The sequence below is a fragment of the Stegostoma tigrinum genome, chromosome 8 (genome assembly GCF_030684315.1).
Source record: "Stegostoma tigrinum isolate sSteTig4 chromosome 8, sSteTig4.hap1, whole genome shotgun sequence".
Taxonomy (NCBI): domain Eukaryota; kingdom Metazoa; phylum Chordata; class Chondrichthyes; order Orectolobiformes; family Stegostomatidae; genus Stegostoma; species Stegostoma tigrinum.
The window spans coordinates 99,117,588-99,140,215 of record NC_081361.1 but is presented as its reverse complement, the minus strand read 5'-3'; the positions used below and the strand labels follow the sequence as shown (position 1 = coordinate 99,140,215).

The window sequence follows — 22,628 nt, the reverse complement described above, 5'->3', positions numbered from 1 at the left end:
TTATTTCTTCTTTAACTATGAAATATTGTCATATCCTCTGGGATCAAGGATAAATTCCTTCCACTCTGGTTTAATAAATTCTGGGATAGCTGATAAGCCCAATGTGTGATTGTCATATCTTTGCAGAATAGAGAGGGTATGGTAGTGGTCAACACCAAACTCAAACCAGTTTATTATAGTATATACATTTTAAAAATTCATTCCCAGGATGCAAGTGTTGTTGGCAAGGGCAGTTTTTAGTGCCCATCCCTAATTACCCAGAGGGTATTGCTGTGGGTCTGGGGTCATGAGTAGGCCAGACCAGGTAAGTATGGCAGTTTCCTTCCCTAATAGTGAAACAGTCTTCATTGGAATTTTAATTCCAGACTTGTTTATTGCACTCAATATCTCACTATATGCCATGATGGGAATCAAATCCAGTTTCCAGAACATTACTTGGGTCTTGAGATGAATAGCCTTGTGATAGTACCACTGGGCCATCATCTCCTCATAAATATCGAAAACAACAAGAGGGTGCTAATGCACTCCTCCCTCCTTAATCAATATGTTACATAATCTTCAAAATTCCATACAACTTATTTACATCGCTTGTTTTCAATTATTTACAAATCTAACTTAACCACTGGTTCACATTCCTAAGGCGACAGCTGCATTCTTAACCTGAACTTTTAGAACTTGGGAAAGAACCTTGAGCCATCAGAGCCTGAGACCAGAGAGACATGAGAGTTTATGATTGACCTTCAAGTAAAGTTTCCCCTTTGTCAGATACATCTGGTCTTTGTATCGAGCAGACTGGAGTATAAGGAGGCAGAAGCTATGCTGCAGTAATACAAACCCTAGTTAGACCCCACTTGGAGCACTGTGAGCAAACCCAGGCATCACATCTCAGCAAGGACAGCCTAGCCTTGGAGGGAGTACAACAGAGGCTTATGAGAATGATACCTGGGCTTCTGGGGTTAGGTTATGAGGAGCGATTATACAAATGAGGCCTGTTTTCTCTAGAATTTAGAAGTTTAAGTGATGATCTGATTGAAGTCTTCAAGATATTGCCAGAAAAAGATAAACTAGTTCCACTGGCTGGGGATTCTAGAACTAGTGGCATAATCGAAGAATTAGGGCCAGATTGTTCAGGAGAGATGTTCGGAAGCACTTCGACATACAAAGGGTGGGAGATTCTGGAACTCGCTTCTGCAAACAGATGCTGGATCAGTTATTAATTATAAATTATAGTTAGGAGCTGTGTTACAATAAATAAAAGGAATATTTTTGTCAGACTGCGGTTCAGTGACATTTGGCATTTCTTCCAGTTTGTATCTAACAACTGTAGAATGAGATGATGCTTAACAATTTGTACAGTACGCTCCACTGCTCTGTTTGAAGCAGGATGATAAAGGGCAGCTCGAGTGTGTTTAACCCTGTTCATCCTCAGGAAATTTGACAACTCTCTGAAACCCTCAGGGGAGGCGATGGCCTAGTGGTATTACTACTGGACTGTAAATCCAGAAACCCATATAACATTCTGGTGACCCAGGTTCAAAGCCCACTGTGGCAGACAGTGGAATTTGAATTCAACAAATAACTGGAATCTACCATTTCTCTGGATTTAAGAGTCTGATGATGACTGTGAATCCATTGTCGAGTGTTGTAAAAACCCATCTGGTTCACTCACATCCTTTAGGAAAGGAAACTGCCATCCTTACCTGGTCTGGCCGACATGTGGCTTCAGACCCACAGCAATGTAACTGACACGTAACCGTCCTCTGGGCAATTAGGGATGGGGAATAAATGCTGCATGGTCAGCGATGCCCACGTCCTGTGAATGAATAAAAACAAAGCTGGTTTGCTCTATTAGACATATGTCCAAAGGAAACCATTAGCAGCATTTAAAATACTGAAAATTTCCAAAGCTTTGCAAATTGTCTAATTTTTCAGAAACCCTTAAACCCACTTTGAATGGCTATTTATGACAGTCACTAGGTTCTCCATAGTATCAATGTGGATTTCACAAGCTTCAAAATCTCCTTTCCCCCCACTACATCCCAAAACCAGCCCAGCTCATCCCCACCTCCCTAACCTGTTCTTCCTCCCACCTATCCCACCTCCCACCTCAAGCCACACCCCCATCTCCTACCTACTAACCTCATCCCACCCCCTTGACCTGTCCGTCCTCCCTGGCCTGACCTATCCCGTCCCCACCTACTCTCACCTCTACTGGCTCCATTGCCACCTCTTTAACTTGACTGTCTCCTCTTCACCTATCTTCTCCTCTAGCCATCTTCGATCCGCCTCCCCGCTCTCCCTATTTATTTCAGAACCCACTTCCCCTCACCCTTTTCTGATGAAGGGCTTAGGTCCGAAACGTCAGTTTTTGTGCTCCTGAGATGCTGCTTGGCCTGCTGTGTTCAGCCAGCTCCACACTTTGTTATCTCAGATTCTCCTTCAGTCCCTGTAAACTCACCAAACAACCTATGCCCCACTGTGGCTGACCATTGTCTGCACTCTTTCACTGTGCCTGCCATCGTCTTAACTCACTTTGGGCGCCAAACATAGCTTCCTATTAGAATCTTTGTCAAACCCAAGTGCGGATCATGAAACGTAGAAACAAAGAAGATAGGAGCAGCTGAAGGCCACTAAGCCCCTGCTCTACCATTAATATGATTGCGGCTGATCATTGAGCTTAATTCCCTCATCTTGCCCTCCCCCATATCCCTTGATCGTTTTAGCCACAACAGCTATGTCTACTGGATGTCAGTTTGCTCGCTGAGCTGGAAGGTTACTCAGCATCGCGGTAGCCCACAAACCCACCAACACACTAAAACAGCAGCTAATGAACTTAAAAGACCCTATACAGACAACAAGCAAAACGAACATCATTTACAAAATACCTTGCAAGAACTGAGACAAACACTACATTGGACAAACAGGCAGAAAGCTAGCCACCAGGATACATGAACATCAACTAGCCACAAAACGACATGACCTACTATCACTCGTATCCTTACATACAGATGAGGAAGGACACCACTTTGTTTGGGACAACACATCCATCCTAGGACAAGCCAAACAGAGACATGCACGAGAATTCCTAGAAGCATGGCATTCCAACCGGAACTCCATCAACAAACACATTGATTTGGAGCCAATCTACCATCCCCTGAGAAAAAGAACAGGAAATGACATCACCAATGCAAGAAATGACATCACCAACCCAAGGAAACCTAAACATATAAATAGAAAGCGGGACATAACACCAGCGCTTCGTTGGAGGCTCACTGATGATGTTACCTAGAATGGTGACGAAACGTCTGAAAACTAACCTTCCAGCTCAGCAAGCAAACTCACATCCAGAACCTCAACCTGAGCTACAAATCTTCTCAGAACTCGCTAGCTATATCTACCTTGTTCTTGAAAATACTCAATATTTTGGCCTCAACCACCTTCTGTGGATAGTGAATTCCACAGTCTCACCATGCTCTGGGTGAAGGCATTTCTCCTTATGTCAGTCCTAAAAGGTTTAGCCCTTATCCTGAAACTATGGCCTCTTAATTCTGGACTCCCCGACCATCGAGAACATTCTTCCTGTATCTAACCTGCCTAGTCCTGTTAGAATGTTCTCAGTTTCTATGAGATCCCCTACCCCATTCTCCTAAACTCCACTGAATACAATCTTAAGTGAGGCAATCTCCCCTCATAGTCAATCTTACTATCACAGAAATCAATTTGGAAACCTTCACTGCACCCCTCTGCAGTAAGAACATTTCATAACTGTGATTTGAACTTTTGTGGAATTATAATTCTGGATCCCCAATGCAACCACTCTTGACTGATAGCCTGTTTTTGAGGATAAAGAAATTGTGACCAGTGTGATGACAGAGATAATGGGAACTGCAGATGCTGCAGAATCCGAGATAACAAAGTGTGGAGCTGGATGAACACAGCAGGCCAAGCAGCATCTCAGGAGCACAAAAGCTGACGTTTTGGGCCTAGACTCTTCATCAGAAAAGGGGGAGAAGGAGAGGGTTCTGAAATAAATAGGGAGAGGCGGATCAAAGATGGATCGAGGAGAAATAAGGTGGAGAGGAGACAGACAAGTTAAAGAGGCGGGGATGAAGCCAGTAAAGGCGAGTGTAGGTGGGGAGGTAGGGAGGGAATAGGTCAGTCCGGGGAGGACGGACAGGTCAAGGGGCCGGGATGAGGTTAGTAGGTAGGAAATGGGGGTGCGGCTTGAGGTGGGAGGAGGGGATAGGTGAGAGGAAGAACAGGTTAGGGAGGTGGGGATGAGCTGGGCTGGTTTTGGGGCGTGGTAGGGGGAGGGGAGATTTTGAAGCTTGTGAAGTCCACATTGATACCATTGGGCTGTAGGGTTCCCAAGTGGAATATGAGTTGCTGTTCCTGCAATCTTTGGGTGGCATCGTTATGGCACTGCAGGAGGCCCATGATGGACATGTCGTCTAAGGAGTGGGAGGGGGAGTTGAAATAGTTCGCTACTGGGAGGTGCAGTTGTTTATTGTGAACCGAGCGTAGGTGTTCTGCAAAGCGGTCCCCGAGCATCCACTTGTTTCCCCCACTGTAGAGGAAGCCACACCGGGTACAGTGGATGCAGTATACCATATTAGCAGATGTGCAGGTAAACATCTGCTTGATGTGGAAAGTCTTCTTGGAGCCTGGGATGGGTGTCCAGCTCTACACCGTGTTTAGATTAGATTCCCTACAAAGAAACCAAAGAAACAAAGAAAATTACAGCACATGAACTGGCCCTTCGGCCCTCCAAGCCTGCGCCGATCACGATCCTCTGTCTAACCTGTCATCTATTTTCTAACGGTCTGTGTCCATTTGCTCCCTGCCCATCCATGTACCTGTCCAAATATATCTTAAAAGACACTAACGTGTCGGTGTCTACCACCTCCACTGGCAACGCATTCCAGGCACCCACCACCCTCTGTGTAAAGAACTTTCCACGCATAGCTCCCTTAAACTTTCCTCCTCTCACTTTGAACTCATGACCCCTAGTAATTGAGTCCCCCACTCTGGGAAAAAGCTTTTTGCTATCCACCCTGTCTGTACCTCTCATGATTTTGTAGACCTCAATCAGGTCCCCCCTCAATCTCCATCTTTCTAACGTAAATAATCCTAATCTACTCAACCTCTCTTCATAGCTAGCACCCTCCATACCAGGCAACGTCCTGGTGAACCTCCTCTGCACTGTCTCTAAAGCGTCCACATCCTTTTGGTAATGTGGCGACCAGAACTGTACATGGTACTCCAAATGTGGCCGAACCAAAGTCCTATACAACTGCAACATGACCTGCCAACTCTTGTACTCAATACCCCGCCCAATGAAGGAAAGCATGCCATATGCCTTCTTGACCACCCTATTGACCTGCGTTGTCACCTTCAGGGAACAATGGACCTGAACACCCAGATCTCTCTGTTCATCAATTTTCCCTAGGACTTTTCCATTTACTGTATAGTTCGCCCTTGAATTTGATCTTCCAAAATGCATCACCTCGCATTTGCCCGGATTGAACTCCATCTGCCATTTATCTGCCCAACTCTCCAGTCTATCTATATTCTGCTGTAATTTCTGACAGTCCCCTTCACTATCCAGCTACTCCACCAATCTTAGTGTCATCAGCAAACTTGCTGATCAGACCACCTACACCTTCCTCCAGATCATTTACATATATCACAAACAACAGTGGTCCCAGCACAGATCCCTGTGGAACACCACTGGTTACAGGTCTCCAATTTGAGAAACTCCCTTCTACTACTACTACCCTCTGTCTCCTGTTGCCTAGCCAGTTTTTTATCCATCTAGCTAGCACATCCTGGACCCCATGTGACTTCACTTTCTCCATCAGCCTGCCATGGGGAAATAGTGTGGAAACAGGCCCTTCGGCCCAACAAGTCCACACCGCCCCTTGAAGCATCCCACCCAGACCCATCCCCCTCTAACCCACACACCCCTGAACACTATGGGACAATTTAGCATAGCTGATCAACCTAGCCTGCACATCTTTGGACTGTGGGAGGAAACTGGAGCACCCGGAGGAAACCCAAGCAGACACGGGGAGAATGTGCAAACTCCACACAGACAGTTACCCGAGGCTGGAATCGAACCCGGGTCCCTGGCACTGTGAGGCTGCAGTGCTAACCACTGAGCCACCGTGCCGTCCTATTATCTTGGATTCTCCAGCATCTGCAGTTCCTACTATCTCTGAATCACTTTTCAATGTGTTATTTTGAGTAAAAAAAAGTCAGTGTTTCTGAACCAGTCTGAAAATTTGATCTCTGCTGGACTGTTGCTTTAAAAAGGTCAGGTGACTTTATCTGCATTTTAAAGTTTCATTGTTATTTACCAGATAATACCCGATGCTCAAAGAAACATACACACCTCTGACTGACATTTTATGGAAGTTTTTGTTCTGTTGTGTTTAAATGATAATCTGATTGAGGCGTGTCAGAGGATTAAAGGATTTGATAGGGTAGATAAAGTAGAAACTGCTTACTCTGGTTATGGAAGCTGAAAACAAAGGAGTTGTGGGAGTTGTGAGGAGAGAGCGATGGGGGAGAGGAACCTTACTATGAAAGAGAGAGAAAGCATGTTTAACAGCAAGAGAGAGAGATACAATGGGGGCGGGGAGATAGAGAGACAGACAGACAGAGACTGCTTGTTGCAGTGTTCTAACGAAGCTCAGTATAAGCTGGAAGAACAACACCATATTTTCCGCTGGGGAACCCTACAGCCCTCTGAACTCAATATTGAGCTCAATAATTTTAGAGCCTAAACTCTCCCATGTCCCAGGCCCCTACCCCACACACCAGGCCTTGTTACCACATGGATAACACAGTGTGGAGCTGGAGGCACACAGCAGGCCAGGCAGCATCAGAGGACCAGAAAAGCTGACGTTTTGGGTCGGGACCATTCTTCAGAAATAGGGGAGGGGAAGGGGGCTCTGAAATAAATAGGGAGAGGGGGAGGAGGTTCACTTTTACCCTCTTTATCCCCGCCTCCCTGACCTTTCCATCTTCTCTCCACCTATCCGTTCCACTATCCACCTGCTATCACCTCCTCCCTCTTTCTATTTATTTCAGAGCGCCCTTCCCCTCCCCTATTTCTGAAGAAGTATCCCAACACGAACCATCAGCTTTCCTGCTCCTTTGATGCTGCCTGGCCTGCTATGTTGATCCAACTCTACACCATGTTATGTGAGATTCTAGCATCGGCAGTCCCTACTATCTCCTTGTTATCACATAGCTTGCCATTACACAGTACTGTTAGTCTCTAACAGTCCCCATTAACAACTATTCACCCTCCCAGCCTGATCGTTAACAACTCTGAGAGAACAAGGTGTAGAGCTGGATGAACATAACAGCCAAACAACATCAGAGGAGCAGGAAGGCTGACGGTTCAGGCCTAGACCCTTCTTCAGAAATGGGGGAGGGGAAGGGGGTTCTGAAATAAATAGGGAGAGAGAGGGAGGCGGATAGAAGATGGATAAAAGGAGAAGATAGGTGGAGAGGAGAAAGACAGGTAAAAGAGGTGGGGATGGGGCCAGAAAGGTGAGTATAGGTGGGGAGTTAGGAAGAGAATAGGCCAAGGGGGCGGGATGAGATTAGTAGGTAGGAGATAGGCGTGGGGCTTGAGGTGGGAGGAGGGGATAGGTGGGAGGAAGAACAGGTTAGGGAGGCGGGGACGAGCTGGGCTGGTTTAGGGATGCAGTGGACGAAGGGGAGATTTTGAAGCTGGTGAAGTCCACATTGATACCATTGGGCTGCAGGGTTCCCAAGTGGAATATGAGTCGCTGTTCCTGCAACCTTCGGGTGGCATCATTGTGGCACTGCAAGGAGGCCCATGATGGACATGTCGTCTAAGGAATGGGAGGGGGAGTTGAAATGGTTTGTGACTGGGAGGTGCAGTTGTTTAATGCAAACCAAGCGTACGTGTTCTGCAAAGTGGTCCCCAAGCCTCCGGTTGGTTTCCCCAATGTAGAGGAAGCCACAACGGGTACAGTGGATACAGTATATCACATTGGCAGATGTGCAGGTGAACATCTGTTTGATGTGGAAAGTCTTCTTGGGGCCTGGGATGGGGATGAGGGGGCAGGTGTAGCACTTCCTGCGGTTGGAGGGAAAAGTGCCGGGTGTGATGGGGCTGGAGGGGAGTGTGGAGTGGACATGGGAGTCACGGAGAGAGTGGTCCCTCTGGAAAGCAGACAAGGGTGGGGATGGAAAAATGTCTTTGGTGATGGGGTCGGATTGCAGATGGAGGAAGAGTCGGAGGATGATGCATTGGATCCGGAGGTTGGTGGGGTGGTACTTAAGGACGAGGAGGATTCTGTTTTGGTTGTTATTGCGGGGAGGGGGTGTGACGGATGAGTTGCGGGAAATGCGAGAGACACAGTCGAGGGTGTTCTCAACCACTGATGGGAGGATGTTGCGGTCCTTGAAAAACGAGGACACTGAGATGTATGGGAGTGGAATGCCTCATCCTGGGAGCAGCTGCGGCGGAGCCAAAGGAATTTGGAATGGGGGATGGAATTTTTGCAGGAAAGAGGGTGGGCGGAGGTGTATTCTAAGTAGCTGTGGGAGTCGGTGGACTTCAAACGGATATCGGTTTTTAGGCGGATGCCAGAGAGGGAGACAGAGAGGTCCAGGAAGGAGAACGAGGTATCAGAGATGGTCCAGGTGAACTTGAGGTTGGGGTGGAAGGTGTTGGTGAAGTGGACGAACTGTTCGAGCTCCTCGTGGAAGAATGAGGCAGCGCCGATACAGTCATCAATGTAACGGAGGAAGTGGTGGGGTGTATGACCAGTGTAGGTACAGAAGAGGGACTGTTCCACGTAACCTAAAAAGAGTCTGGCATAGCTTGGACCCATGCAGGTACCCATGGCCACCCCCTTTGTCTGTAGGAAGTGGGAGGAATCGAAAGAGAATTTGTTGAGAGTGAGAATGAGCTTGGCTAGGCGGATGAGGGTGTCGGTGGAGGGGGACTGGTTGTGTCTGCGGGACAGGAAGAAGCGGAGGGCCTTTCGGGCATCTGTATGGGGAATGCAGGTGAATAGGGATTGGACATCCATGGTAAAGATGAGGTGTTGGGGACCAGGGAATTGGAAGTTCTGGAGGAGGTGGAGGGCGTGGGTGGTGTCACCCACAGCATCCTTCGTCACTATCCACAACTCCACCCACCTTAGTGTCATCTGCAAATTTACTAACCCATCCTTCTACGCCATCATCCAGGTCATCTATAAAAATGATAAACAGCAGTGGACCCAACACCGACCCTTGCGGTACACCACTAGTAACTGGTCTCCAGGATGAACATTTCCCATCAACTACCACCCTCTGTCTTCTTTCAGCAAGCCAATTTCCGACCCAAACTGCTATATCTCCCACAATTCCATTCCTCCGCATTTTGTACAATAGCCTACTGTGGGGAACCTTATCGAACGCCTTGTAGGGAGGGACTTCCTGGACTAAGGGGGAGCAAATGGAGTCCAGATAGGTGGAGGTGAGTTCAGTGGGGCAGGAGCAGGTGGAGACAATGGGTCGACCAGGGCAGGTGGATTTGTACATTTTGGGAAGGAGATCTAGAACATAGAAATTACAGCACAGTACAGGCCCTTCGGCCCTCGGTGTTGTCCTGACCTGTCATACCGATCTCAAGCCCATCTAACCTACACTATTCCACGTACGTCCATATGCTTGTCCAATGATGACTTAAATGTACCTAAAGTTGGCGAATCTACTACCGTTGCAGGCAAAGCGTTCCATTCCCTTACTACTCTCTGAGTAAAGAAACTACCTCTGACATCTGTCCTATATTTTTCACCCCTCAATTTAAAGCTATGCCCCCTCGTGCTTGCCATCACCATCCTAGGAAAAAGGCTCTCCCTATCCACCCTATCTAACCTTCTGATTATTTTATATGTTTCAATTAAGTCACCTCTCAACCTTCTTCTCTCTAATGAAAACAGCCTCAAGTCCCTCAAACTTTCCTCGTAAGACCTTCCCTCCATACCAGGCAACATCCTAGTAAATCTCCTCTGCACCCTTTTTCCAAAGCTTCCACATCCTTCTTACAATGCGGTGACCAGAACTGTACGCAATACTCCAAGTGCGGCCGCACCAGAGTTTTGTACAGCTGCAGCATAACCTCTTGGTTCCAGAACTCAATCCCTCTATTAATAAAAGCTAAAACGCTGTTTACCTTCTTAACAGCCCTGTCAACCTGGGCGGCAACTTTCAATGATCTGTGTACATGGACACCGAGATCTCTCTGCTCATCTACACTACCAAGAATCTTACCATTAGCCCAGTACTTTGCCTTCCGGTTACTCCTACCAAAGTGCATCACCTCACACTTGTCTGCATTAAACTCCATTTGCCACCTCTCTGCCCAGCTCTGCAGCTTATCTATGTCTGTCTGCAACCTACAGCATCCTTCGTCACTATCCACAACTCCACCCACCTTAGTGTCGTCTGCAAATTTACTAACCCATCCTTCTACGCCCTCATCCGGGTCATTTATAAAAATGACAAACAGCAGTGGACTCAACACCGACCCTTGCGGTACAACACTAGTAACTGGTCTCCAGGATGAACATTTCCCATCAACTACCACCCTCTGTCTTCTTTCAGCAAGCCAATTTCCGACCCAAACTGCTATATCCCCACAATCCCATTCCTCCGCATTTTGTACAATAGCCTATTGTGGGGAACCTTATCGAACGCCTTGCTGAAATCCATATACACCACATCAACCGGTTTACTCTCATCTACCTGTTTGGTCACCTTCTCAAAGAACTCAATAAGGTTTGTGAGGCACGACCTTCCCTTCACAAAACCGTGCTGACTATCCCTAATCAATTTATTCTTTTCTAGATGATTATAAATCCTATCTTTTATAACCTTTTCCAACACTTTACCAATAACTGAGGTAAGGCTCACTGGTCTGTAATTACCAGGATTGTCTCTACTCCCCTTTTTGAACAGTGGAACCACATTTGCTATCCTCCAGTCATCTGGCACTATTCCTGTAGACAATGACGAGTTAAAGATCAATGCCAAAGGCTTGGCAATCTCCTCCCTGGCTTCCCAGAGGATCCTAGCGTAAATCCCATCCGGCCCAGGGGACTTATCTATCTTCACCCTCTGAAGGATTTCTAATACCTCTTCCTTGTGAACCTCAATCCCACCTAGTCTAGTAGCCATATCTCAGTATTCTCCTCAACAACATTGTCGTTTTCTAGAGTCAATACTGTCGAAAAATATTCACTTAGCGCTTCCCCTATCTCATCTGACCCCACACACAACTTACCACTACTATCCTTGATTGGCCCTAATCTTACTTTCGTCATTCTTTTATTCCTTAAACACCAACAGAAAGCCTTAGGGTTTACCCTGATCCTGTCCGCCAACAACTTCTCATGTCTCCTCCTGGCTCTTCTGAGCTCTCTCTTTAAGATAGCAGCAGGTGGTGCGGGGTTGGGGGATGATGAGGTTGGAGCCCGTGGGTGGGAGGTCACCTGAAGTGATGAGGTTGTGGATATTTTTGGAGATGATAGTTTGGTGGTTAGGGGTGGGGTCATGATCGACGGGGCGGTAGGAAGAGGTGTCGGAGAGTTGGTGCCTGGTCTCGGTGACGTAGAGGTCAGTGCGCCATACTACACTATCAACATACATTACCAACTCCTTTGTCTATCCAACTGCTCTCCCCTCTCTTCGGGCTCTATCTTTTCCCCTATTGTTTACTCCATACCCCACTCCCCTCCCTATTTTCTGCCTCTCAACCAATGTTTTCCCAGCTCCCATCAGTTCTGAGGAAGGGTCACTGGACCCGAAAAATTAACTCTGTTTTCCCCTTCACAGATGCTGCCAGACCTGCTGAGCTTTTCCAGCAACGTCTGGTTTTGTTCAAGAATTTTCAGGCTTGAGGCACCTCCTCCCAAATCCTTAACCCAACTCCCACACCCTAGGCTTTGTTGCCACATGGTCTACAATTACACACAAGCTACTGGTAGCCGCTAATAATGCCCGATAAAGCCTTTGATTCTCCTAGGCTGATCATTATCCACTCCTTTTTCTCTCCGATTATTCTCTGTCTCCGTCTTTTGACTGTATCCCCACGTATTGTTTATTTCTTACCCCCCTCTCCCCACCCTCTCTTCCGCACAAAAAACTAACTTTATCCTCGCTACCATCAATTGGGTGACTGGACCTGAAACGTTAGCTCTGCTTTCTCTCCACAGACGCTGTCAGACCTGCTGAGTTTCTCCAGCAACTTCTGTTTTTGTTTCTGATTTCCATCACCTGCTGTTCTTTTGCTTTTTTCAACTATGGGAAGCTCTTGTTCCTTCAGAGGGGAGTGGAAATTTGAAACTCTGTCCTCCAAATAACTGTTGAGGATATGTTGATTGAAAATTTTGCAGCATTAACTTATAGGTATATGTTGGGTGGGGACGGGGGTGCAGTGGTGTTGAAGCTAAGAAGGACTTTTATGGCACCGTGATAGTGTCTCAACCTCTAAGCCAGGAGACCTACGCTCAAGTCTTATTTGTTCCGGAATTATGTAAGAAACCTTCAGAAGAAATTGATTAGAAAATATCAGAGGGGGAATTAAGTGAACCGAGAGTGAGGAGGCAAATTGACCATGATCTGACTGAATGACAGAACAGGCTTGTGGGACTGAATTGCTATCTCCAGTCCTGACCATTTGAAGACCAGGGGAAGTCACTCATTGTACTGCCTGTTAAGCAACATATCAGGGTAACCGCTCATGTTGACTTTGTGGTTTTTGGTGGGATTCTGACATAGCAGTCAGACCATGTGCTGAGATGCTGCTACTTGAAATTCTTTCGTGGACTGTAATGTCAATCCTTTCACTGTCTTATTTCTAACCTTTTTTTAGTACAGTAAGTAACACTACTACTTTTTCTTTTATCCCTCTTTTGTTTTCAAGATTTGCACCTAATACTTGTATCCAGGCAGGGAGGCAATCGCGGAGCGATATTATTGCTGGGCTGTTTATCTGGGTCCCTGGATTATGTTCTGGGGACCCAGGTTCAAATCCTGCCACGGCAGAAGGTGGAATTTGAATTTAATAAATATCTGGAATTAAGAATCTAATGATGACTGTGAATCCATTGCCAATTATTGGAAAATCTCATCTGGTTCACTAATGTCCTTTAGGGAAGGAAACTGCCATCCTTACCTGGTCTGGCCTACATGTGACTCCAGACCCACAGCAATGTGGTTGACTTTTAACTACTCTCTGGGTAATTACGGATGGGCAATAAATGCTGCTGAGCCAATGATGCCTTCATCCTGTGAATGAATAATTAAAAAGAAGAGATGGTGGTATTAAATACTTTTCACTGTAATTCTGTACTGGAGTACATGTGACAACAAAGGATGTTTTATGTTCCTCCTAAGAATTAGTCTGCTACCATCGTAGGATTTGACCTGACAGTAGGTTCAAGAATGTATCGTTCAGATACCCTGTTTGAGGATTTTGATAAATGGTGAAACATCAGTTTATACGGGTAGCTTCTCAGGGCACAGATCAAAGCTGTGCTCTTGAGATATAGGATATTCTTCACAGAATGATCTTTGTTCATTAATTGTTCCAAGACTTTCTTGACCAGAACTCAAATCCTGATTATTTTCCAGCAATTTTTCTAGCAATTGTTGTTTCTGTCGCTCAATTTTTCCCATTTGTTCACGGGATGTAGAATTTACTGGCTAAACAACATTTATTGCCCATCCCTAACTGCTGAATGATTTGCTGTTGCTGCTTCGGGGGACAGGGCTGAGGGGGGAGAATAAGAATTAACCACACTGCTGTGGGTCTGGAGTCACGTGTACATCAGTCCAGGTGAATATGGCAGATTTCCTTCTCTAAATTACATTAGCCAACCAGGTGGCTTTTTAGGATAATTGGCAATGTTTACATGGTCAGTTCCAGGCTGGCTTTTAATTACTCCTTTTGTTCAATTCAAAGTTCACCATTTGCCATGTCCCCAGAACATTGGTCCAGCATTCTGGATGACTGGCCCACTAATAATATTAATAGAGCACTGCCCGATCATCAGTACAGCTTGCTCCAGGGCCCTGGAGTACAGATGGGTGGTGGGTGCCTGGAACGCGTTGCCAGCGGAGGTGGTAGACGCAGACACGTTAGCGTCTTTTAAGATATATTTGGACAGGTACATGGATGGGCAGGGAGCAAATGGACACAGACCGTTAAAAAATAGATGACAGGTTAGACAGTGGATCTCGATCGGCGCAGGCTTGGAGGGCCGAAGGGTCTGTTCCTGTGCTGTAGGTTTCTTTGTTCTTTGTACTTTGTACCTCCTGGAGGTATTTGATTCTTTTGGGCATGTCACATCGAGAGATTGGGTTAGCTTCACTTTGCCTCAGTAAATGGTCCGGTCTAAACACTGATCCTACTTTAATAAAAGCAGAAAATGTGAAGGTGCTCAGCTTGTCTGGTTGGACTGGAATATTGACAGTACTTTCCTTATTTTGTTTCAGGATTTCAGCCAGCACTGTGTTTTATTGTGCTGCCTCCTTCTTCTGTTTGGTGAGAATCTCTGGAGCTCACTGTCAGAGCTGGACACTCCTTGACCTGACATAAGCTGTGAATCTTCTCTCCCTCCTACCTGCCCCTCCCTTCCCACTGACCAATCCCTACCACTCCCTTCCTGCACTCTCTTATCACCATTCCACCTACCTTCCCCAGCCCCACCCCCTCCTCCATTTAAATCTGATCTCCCTTCCCCCCCCTCCCCCATTTCTGACCTGAAGCTTTGCAGTGAGGTTAAAATTGTGATCAGAGATAATGGGAACTGCAGATGCTAGAGAATCCGAGATACCAAAGTGTGGAGCTGGATGAACACAGCAGGACAAGCAGCACCTTAGGAGCACAAAACTGACCTATCCCCTCCCTATCTCCCCACCTATACTCTCTCCACCTATCTTCTTTTCTCTCCATCTTCGGTCCGCCTCCCCCTCTCTCCCTATTTATTCCAGTTCCCTCCCCCCATCCCCCTCTCTGATGAAGGGTCTAGGCCCGAAACGTCAGCTTTTGTGCTCCTAAGATGCTGCTTGACCTGCTGTGTTCATTCAGCCCCACACTTTGTTATCCTGACCTGAAGCGTCAACTTTCCTGCACCTCTGATGCTGGCCGGCCTGCTGTGTTCCTCCAGCTCCCCCTGTGTTGTCTCTGTTTTTATGTAGTTGCTTCCCATTAAAGTTGAATGATGTTCCCATATTTGTTGTTGAGGTAATGGTGCCACCTAGTGACGTGCCATTGAAAAATCCTTCAGTATGATCTCCCTTGTAGGATTTCAATGTTGCTGTACGGGCCAGCATTTGTTGCCCTTTCAGAGCAATCGTCATCGTGTTCTGTGGCGCTATCACTTTTGTAAGTGGGGCAGACTTCACACAGATCTAGCAACTCAAGGCTGGGCATCCATGAGCCGCTGTAGGCCCTCAACAGCAGCAGAATTGTATTCCAGCACAATCTGTAACCTCATGGCCCAGCGTATCCCCCACTCAACCATTACCATCAAGTCAGGGGATTAACCCTGGTTCAATGGAGAGTGCAGGAGGGTATGCCAGGAGCAGCACCAGGTGTACCTGAAGTCGAGATATCGACCTGGTGAACTCACCAAACAGGACTACTTGCACACCAAACAGCGAAAGCAGCAAGTGACAGAGCTTAGCGATCCCACAACCAACAGATCAGATCTAAGCTCTGCAGTCCTGCCGCATCCAGTTGTAAATGATGGTGGACAATTAAACTACTCACCGCGGGAGGAGGAGGTTCCGCAAATATCCCCATCCTCAATGATGGAAGAGCCCAGCACACCAGTGCAAAAGATAAGGCTGAAATACTCACAGCAATCTTCAGCCAGAAGTGCCAAGTGGATGATCCATCTCGGCCTCCTCCAGTGCTCCCCAGCATCACAGATACCAGTCGTCAGCCAATTCAATTCACTCCACGTGATATGAAGAAACGGTTGGAGACACTGGATACTGCAAAAGCTACAGGCCCTGACAACATTCTGGCAATAGTACTGAAGACTTGTGCTCCAGAACTTGCCGCTCCCCTGGCCAAGCTGTCCCAGAACAGCTACAACACGGGTATCTACCTGACAGTGTGGAAAATTGCCCAAGTATGTCCTGTACACAAAAAGCAGGACAAATCCAACCCGGCCAATTACTACCCCATCAGTCTCCCCTCGACCATCAGTAAAGTGATGGAAGGTGTCAGTAACAGCGCTATCAAGCAGCACCTGCTCAGCAATAACCTGCTCAGTGACGTCCAGCTTGGGTTCTGCCAGGGCCACTCAGCTCCTGAGCTCATTACAGCCTTCGCTCAAACATGGACAAAAGAGCTGTATTTCTGAAAAGTGTGTGACAATCCCTGATATCAAGAAACCATTTGACCGCGTGTGGCATCAAGGTGCCCTGTTGAAATCAATGGGTATCGGGGACAAACTTTCCATTGCTTGGTGTCATACCTGACACATAGGAAGATGGCCACGGTTGTTGGGGGTCAGGCACCTCAGCTCCAGGACATCTCTGCAGGAGTTCCTCAGGGTAGATAGTTTTGAATGAAGCTGTGCAGAGATGTTATTCTACAGCTCAGGAGTAGGTGGGACTTAATCCTAGACTCCCTAGCTCAGAGGTAGGGACATTATCACTGTACCACAAGAGCCTGAGGTGATTGGCAAAAGAACTAAGAGAAGTCAGCGAGTGATTCGGTCAGAGAGTGGGGGCAACAGATCCAATTTTGGCTTATAAAAGGGATTGGGTGAAAAGTAGACAAGGCAAATCAAGGTTTAGGAGGAATCATTGAATCCTACAGCACTGAAACAGACTCTTCGGCCCAACTTGTCCATGCAGACCAAGTTTCCCAAACTAACCTCGTCTCATTGACCTGCATTTGGCCCATATCCCTCCGAACCTTTCCTATCCATGTAACTGAACCAAATACCTTTTAAATGTAACTGCAGGAGCATCTAACACTTCCTTTCGCAGCTCATTTCACATACAAGCCACCCTCTGTGTGAAAATGCTGTCCTCGTGTCTCTTGAATCTTTCTCCCCTCTCCTGAAAAATATGCCCCCTAGTTTTGCACATCCCCCCACCCTGGGGAAAAGTCATTTGCTGGTCACCTTCTCTGCACCCCTCATAATTTCATAAACGTCTACAAGGATTCCCCCTCCACCTCCTATGCTCCAGTGAAAAAGCCCCAGTCAATCCTGCTTCTCCTTATAACGGAAATACTTCAGCCCCAGCAACATCCTGATAATTTTGTTTTTGCTCTCTCTCTCCAATTTAATAATATGTTTTCTATAGCAGGGGGACCAGAAGAAGCAGTGGAGTGAGCTTTTAGCTAACAAAAACAGAAATTGCTGGAAAAGCTCAGCATATGTGGGGAGAAATCAGAGTTAATGCTTCAGGTCCAGTGACCCTTCTTCAGAACCCAGGGCTTTTAACGAAATTGCTTTTACCTCTCGTGAGCTCAATGGGCTGAATAGTCACTGCGTGGATTCAGTGTTTAAGATTAGCCTAGGTCATTACAAACTCTGCTTTAACATGGAGCCAATAAAGATGTTGTTTCTGTAGTATAGTGGGTGATGCAGCATGATATATCATTAGAATTGCAAGCAACAAAATCATTTGATTATTAGAGCCAAGGATACGTTATTGATAGATTATTAGTATTATAATAATTCTATTGTTTCGATTTAGCAATGTAAAGACAGTTAATCCCAGTTTTGGAAGTAGTGATGCAAATATTTCTCAGTCCCAGAGGATAGCTGGAACGGGTAAAAGCTTTGAGTTCTGAGGAAGAGTCCCTGAGCCTGAAACGTTAACTCTGATTTCTCTCCACAGATGCTGCCAGACCTGCTGAGCTTTTCCAGCAATTGCTGTTTTTATTAGTTAAAAGCTCACTCCACCATCTCTCCAAGACTCCTCATACACATAACCTCTACTCTCCTCTTAATTTAACTCTACGAGCTGCCAATCACCATTTGAACAGAGTTTTGATGTTTTTGAGATGCATTGTTCCAGAGAAACCTGAGGGCCTCTGTTATCAATGTGTTTATAATCAGTATCAGCCCTGTCTCCCCACCATTCCCTTACTTTTGATGGCTTTCGTTGCTGTTAATGGGCTTTGCAGATAAATTAATCAGAAAATGTGGCACATTTACCTGAGGGTGGTTGATGGTTTTAAAAAAATCAGTTGCGAGTAAGAGCACTTCTGGATTTTTTTAAGAAAAGCAGATGTAGGGTCTGTCTTGGGCTGGGACTAGCCAATGTACACCATGAGGAGTGGCTCTATTTCAGTGCTCAACAATAAATGAAGTTCCTTTCCAAATATAAATCAGTGTCTGCCCTGCCTATCCACCTCTCCCTTCCCTTTGATGATTTTCGTGCTGTTAATTTGCTTTGCATGTGAGTTAATCAGTTAGAAGGCGTGATCAGAGATAATGGGAACTGCAGATGCTGGAGAATCCGAGATAACAAAGTGTGGAGCTGGATGAACACAGCAGGCCAAGCAGCATCAGAGGAGCACAAAAGCTGATGTTCCAGGCCTGCTGCGTTCGTCCAGCTCTATACTTTGTAATCTCAGTTAGAAGCCGTGGCTGCTTTGCAGGTTGTGGTTAATAGGTGGAAAGAAAACCCAGGGTGAAAGAGTGATCGTTGATTTCTGAAGAAGGGTCTAGGCTGGAAACGTAAGCCTTCCTGCTCCTCTGATGCTGCTTGGCCTACTGTGTTCATCCAGCTCTACACCTTGTTATCTTAGATTCTCCAGCATCTACAATTCCTACTATCTCTGGTAGTTGATTTGATTTGATTTATTGTAGTCATGTGTACCTACATACAGTGAAAAGCTTTGTTTGTGAGCAGTGTAGGCAGATCATAGCAAAAACAGACGCACAGATCATAGATAACAAGGTTTAGAGCTGGATGAACACAGCAGGCCAAGCAGCTTCAGAGGAGCAGGAAAGCTGACGTTTAGAATCTGGAATAGAAATAATGGGAACTGCAGATGCTGGAGAATCCAAGATAACACAGTGTGGAGCTGGATGAACACAGCAGGCCAAGCAGCATCTCAGGAGCACAAAAGCTGGCATTTCGGGCCTAGACCCTTCATTTAGGATCTGGACCCTTCTTCAGAAAAAAGCACAGATCATAGGGTGTTTAGACAGAGTGAAGCACAAAAGGTTACACTGCACAGAAGGTGCACAAAAGCAAGGTCAATGTTAGTGAAAATGTTCAGTTATGTGTAATAGTTTCTGGATATAAAAATAATCATTAACTGTAAGAATGATGAAAGGGCAGTGGAAGTAAGCTCATTTATTACACTCGAAAGGGAGTTGATCAATCATTAAAGGAGCAACGTTTGGGAGGAAAGAGCAGGGAGAGTGGGAATAATGACAGTTCTGTCCATAGTTGACAGAAGGAGATATACAGCCCCTTCTGGTCTGAAACATGTGACTTATTTTCTTCTTAATGTTCCAAAGAGGCTGTGAGGTGATAGGGGGTAGGAGGGGTGATGGAAGGGTTGTCTCAGGACCCTGCTTCTTCAAAAGCCATCCTCTCCCTCCCAAAAGCAATTCTAGGAGAAATTGCATAGAAAGAGTTGGAATAAAGGATGGAATCCGAGGAAAACATTTTTCACCCATGGAGCGGTAGAAATATGAAACGCGTAGCCTGAGAGGATGGTGGGGATATCCACTCTCACAACATTTAAGAAACATCTAGATCAGCACTTAAAGTGCCAGGGCATATTAGGGTATGGGCCAAGCAGGTAAATGGGATTAATCTAGTTTGGTGTTTGTTGATTGGCATAGACATGGTGGGCCAAAGGGCCTGTCCCTGTGCTCTACAACTCTAAAGCACTCAACATTGTTATGTTGCATTTCTCTTGCAGGTGCTTTTGTTTTTTGCTGGACTCCTGGGCTGGTGGTGGTCCTTTTGGATGGTCTTTGCTGCTCCACCTGCAATCTGTTGAGTGTGAAGATTTGGGTCCTTCTGCTGGCCTTGACCAACTCTCTGATGAACCCAATCATTTACTCCTACAAGGATTCAGACATGTGGCATGTGATAAAGCAAATGCTTTGTATGGCCTGTAAGAACAAAATTGAAGTGGAGCAAGATACACTGAAGTCCACCACACACCGGCAAAGCGTTGTCTCTGAAAACACCGACTTGAGCATCAGTCACTCTCAGCTTCAGGTGAAACCCTGAAAAATTCCGGCCCTTTGCCAAATCAACTCATGGCATTGTGTGCAAGACTGGCTCGGTGATTCTGAGTGTGTGGAGACCTGTCAACAAGCTTCTTATTTGACCCAAAGGACAATGGAAACTTCACAAGATTTTTACTGAACCTATTCTGCAGTTGCAGTTGAAATTTAGTAATAGGGTGCGGAATCTATCATTTTGTTAAATTAGTGTCAGGACGCTGCCAGGCCAGCAACTTCTGTCTTAGTTCCTGATATACAGCATCTGCAGTTCTTTCGGTTCTTACTTGGTATCAGGAACCTGTTGTGCTCTCGATAAATGAAGACGTCATTTTATTTCTGAAAGCGACTTCGTCGATAAGTGTTACATGTTTATCAGTACTTGTGTGGAACACTTAGTCAGCTTTTTGTAACTCGAAGACAGTTGCGAATTTTTACCACCAGGCTTGTTCAGGTGGACTGCTTGTTAAAAAGAAATACTTTTCTCAAATTGTTTAGGTTTAACCTACAAAGCAGAAAATCTTTCAGTCGGTTACGCAGAGGAACATTCTTCAAAATGATCCCTGGCCTCCAGCAGAAATGTGAGAAACAGTTGGGACACAGGACAAAAGTGAGGCGCTACAAGTGTAGCATTCTAGTTAATAAAATGTGAGGCTGGATGAACACAGCAGGCCCAGCAGCATCTCAGGAGCACAAAAGCTGACATTTCGGGCCTAGACCCTTCATCAGAGGGCTCTCTGCTGCAGGGTCTAGGCCCGAAACGTCAGCTTTTGTGCTCCTGAGATGCTGCTGGGCCTGCTGTGTTCATCCAGCCTCACATTTTATTATCTTGGAATCTCCAGCACCTGCAGTTCCCATTATCACTGTAGCATTCTAGTGTTTGGTTCCAACAAGCACACACAACTCCCTTCAGATTCAAAATCCTGACTGAGCTCCATTGTCGCCACAGCTCGTGCTGCAACTGTACAAAACGCTAGTGCGGCCTCGTTTGGAATATTGCGTGCAGTTCTGGTCGCCCCATTACAGGAAGGATGTGGAAGCATTGGAAAAGGTGCAGAGGAGATTTACCAGGATGTTGCCTGGTCTGGAGCACAGGCCCTATGAAGAAAGTCTGAAGGACTTGGGTCTGTTCTCATTGGAGAGAAGGAGGCTAAGAGGGGATTTAATAGAGACACGCAAGATGATCAGAGGATTAGATAGGGTGGACAGTGAGAGTCTTTTTCCGAGGATGATGACTTCAGCTTGTACAAGGGGGCATAGCTACAAATTGAGGGGTGATAGATTTAAGACAGATGTCAGAGGCAGGTTCTTTACTCAAAGAGTGGTAAGGCGTGGAACGCCCAGCTTGCCAATGTAGTTAACTCAGCCACATTAGGGGCATTTGAACAGTCCTTGGATAAGCATATGGATAATGATGGGATATTGTAGGTGGAGGGGCTTAGATTAGTTGACAGGTCGGCGCAACATCGAGGGCCGAAGGGCCTGTTCTGCACTGTATTGTTCTATGTAAAATGGTTTTATGCTAAGGAGTGGCAGATTTAAAACAAAGAGGAGAAATTACTTCTTTCAAAGGGTGGTGAATCTGTGGAATTCACTTCCCCAGAGTGATATGGATGCTGATACATTCAGTAAATTTGAAGGAGAAGATAAATTTTTAATTAGTAATGGGTTGAAGGGTTATGGAGAGTGGGCAGGACAGTGGAGTTGAGGCCGTGATAAGATCAGCAGTGATTGGATTAAATGGCAGAGCAGGCTCAAGGGGCCAAATGGCCTGCCCCTGCTCCTAGTTCCCTGTGTTCTTAACTTCAGTCTAACCCATTTAAGGCCGAGATAAGGAGAACTTATTTTCTCTCAGAGGGTCGGTGAGTCATTTGAACTCTCTTCCTGAAAAGTTGCTGCAAGGTGTTTTTATACATTTTGAAGGCAGAGCTAGGTTGGCTCTTGGTAAGCTAGAGGCCCACTATCACCTCCTTGAGGGCCATCTCAGGATGACTAATAAAGGCAACTTCACGAGACAAGGAATCCTGAGTAAAAAAATTTTAAATACTTATTGCCGCCTCAGTGACTCGATGCAAAATTGTAATGTCCAGGCAACAAAGGAGGCCTCAAGTCCTGAGTGAAAAAGAAATTATGGGATGTTCAACTATGCTGAGTCATTCAACCTAATCACTTACAAAGCATGTAACCTATTTTATATATAAAGCCAAAGATTGCAGGCTTGGGTTCATTTTCCTTGTACTGGTTTTGGCAATTTCTATGTAATTAATGATTTTAATTTTATTTCCTTACACAAAATTAATGGCTTTATCTTAAACTTTTTTTTAAAGTCATTTTGGTCTAATATATGAATCCAAAGTATTT

At 45.9% G+C, this 22,628-nt stretch overlaps 1 protein-coding gene across 2 annotated transcripts in view; it reads left to right on the top strand.

Moving 5' to 3' along the window:
• The window catches only part of lpar3 (lysophosphatidic acid receptor 3), a 71,889-nt gene extending 51,012 nt beyond the window's left edge, over positions 1-20,877 (top strand). For both annotated transcript variants that reach the window (XM_048539745.2, XM_048539746.2), the window contains exon 3: positions 19,958-20,877. In XM_048539745.2, coding sequence (XP_048395702.1) covers positions 19,958-20,274 — 317 coding nt within the window. In that variant the 3' untranslated portion in view covers positions 20,275-20,877. The remainder of the gene's footprint in view (positions 1-19,957) is intronic.
• The last annotated feature ends 1,751 nt before the right edge of the window (positions 20,878-22,628 follow it).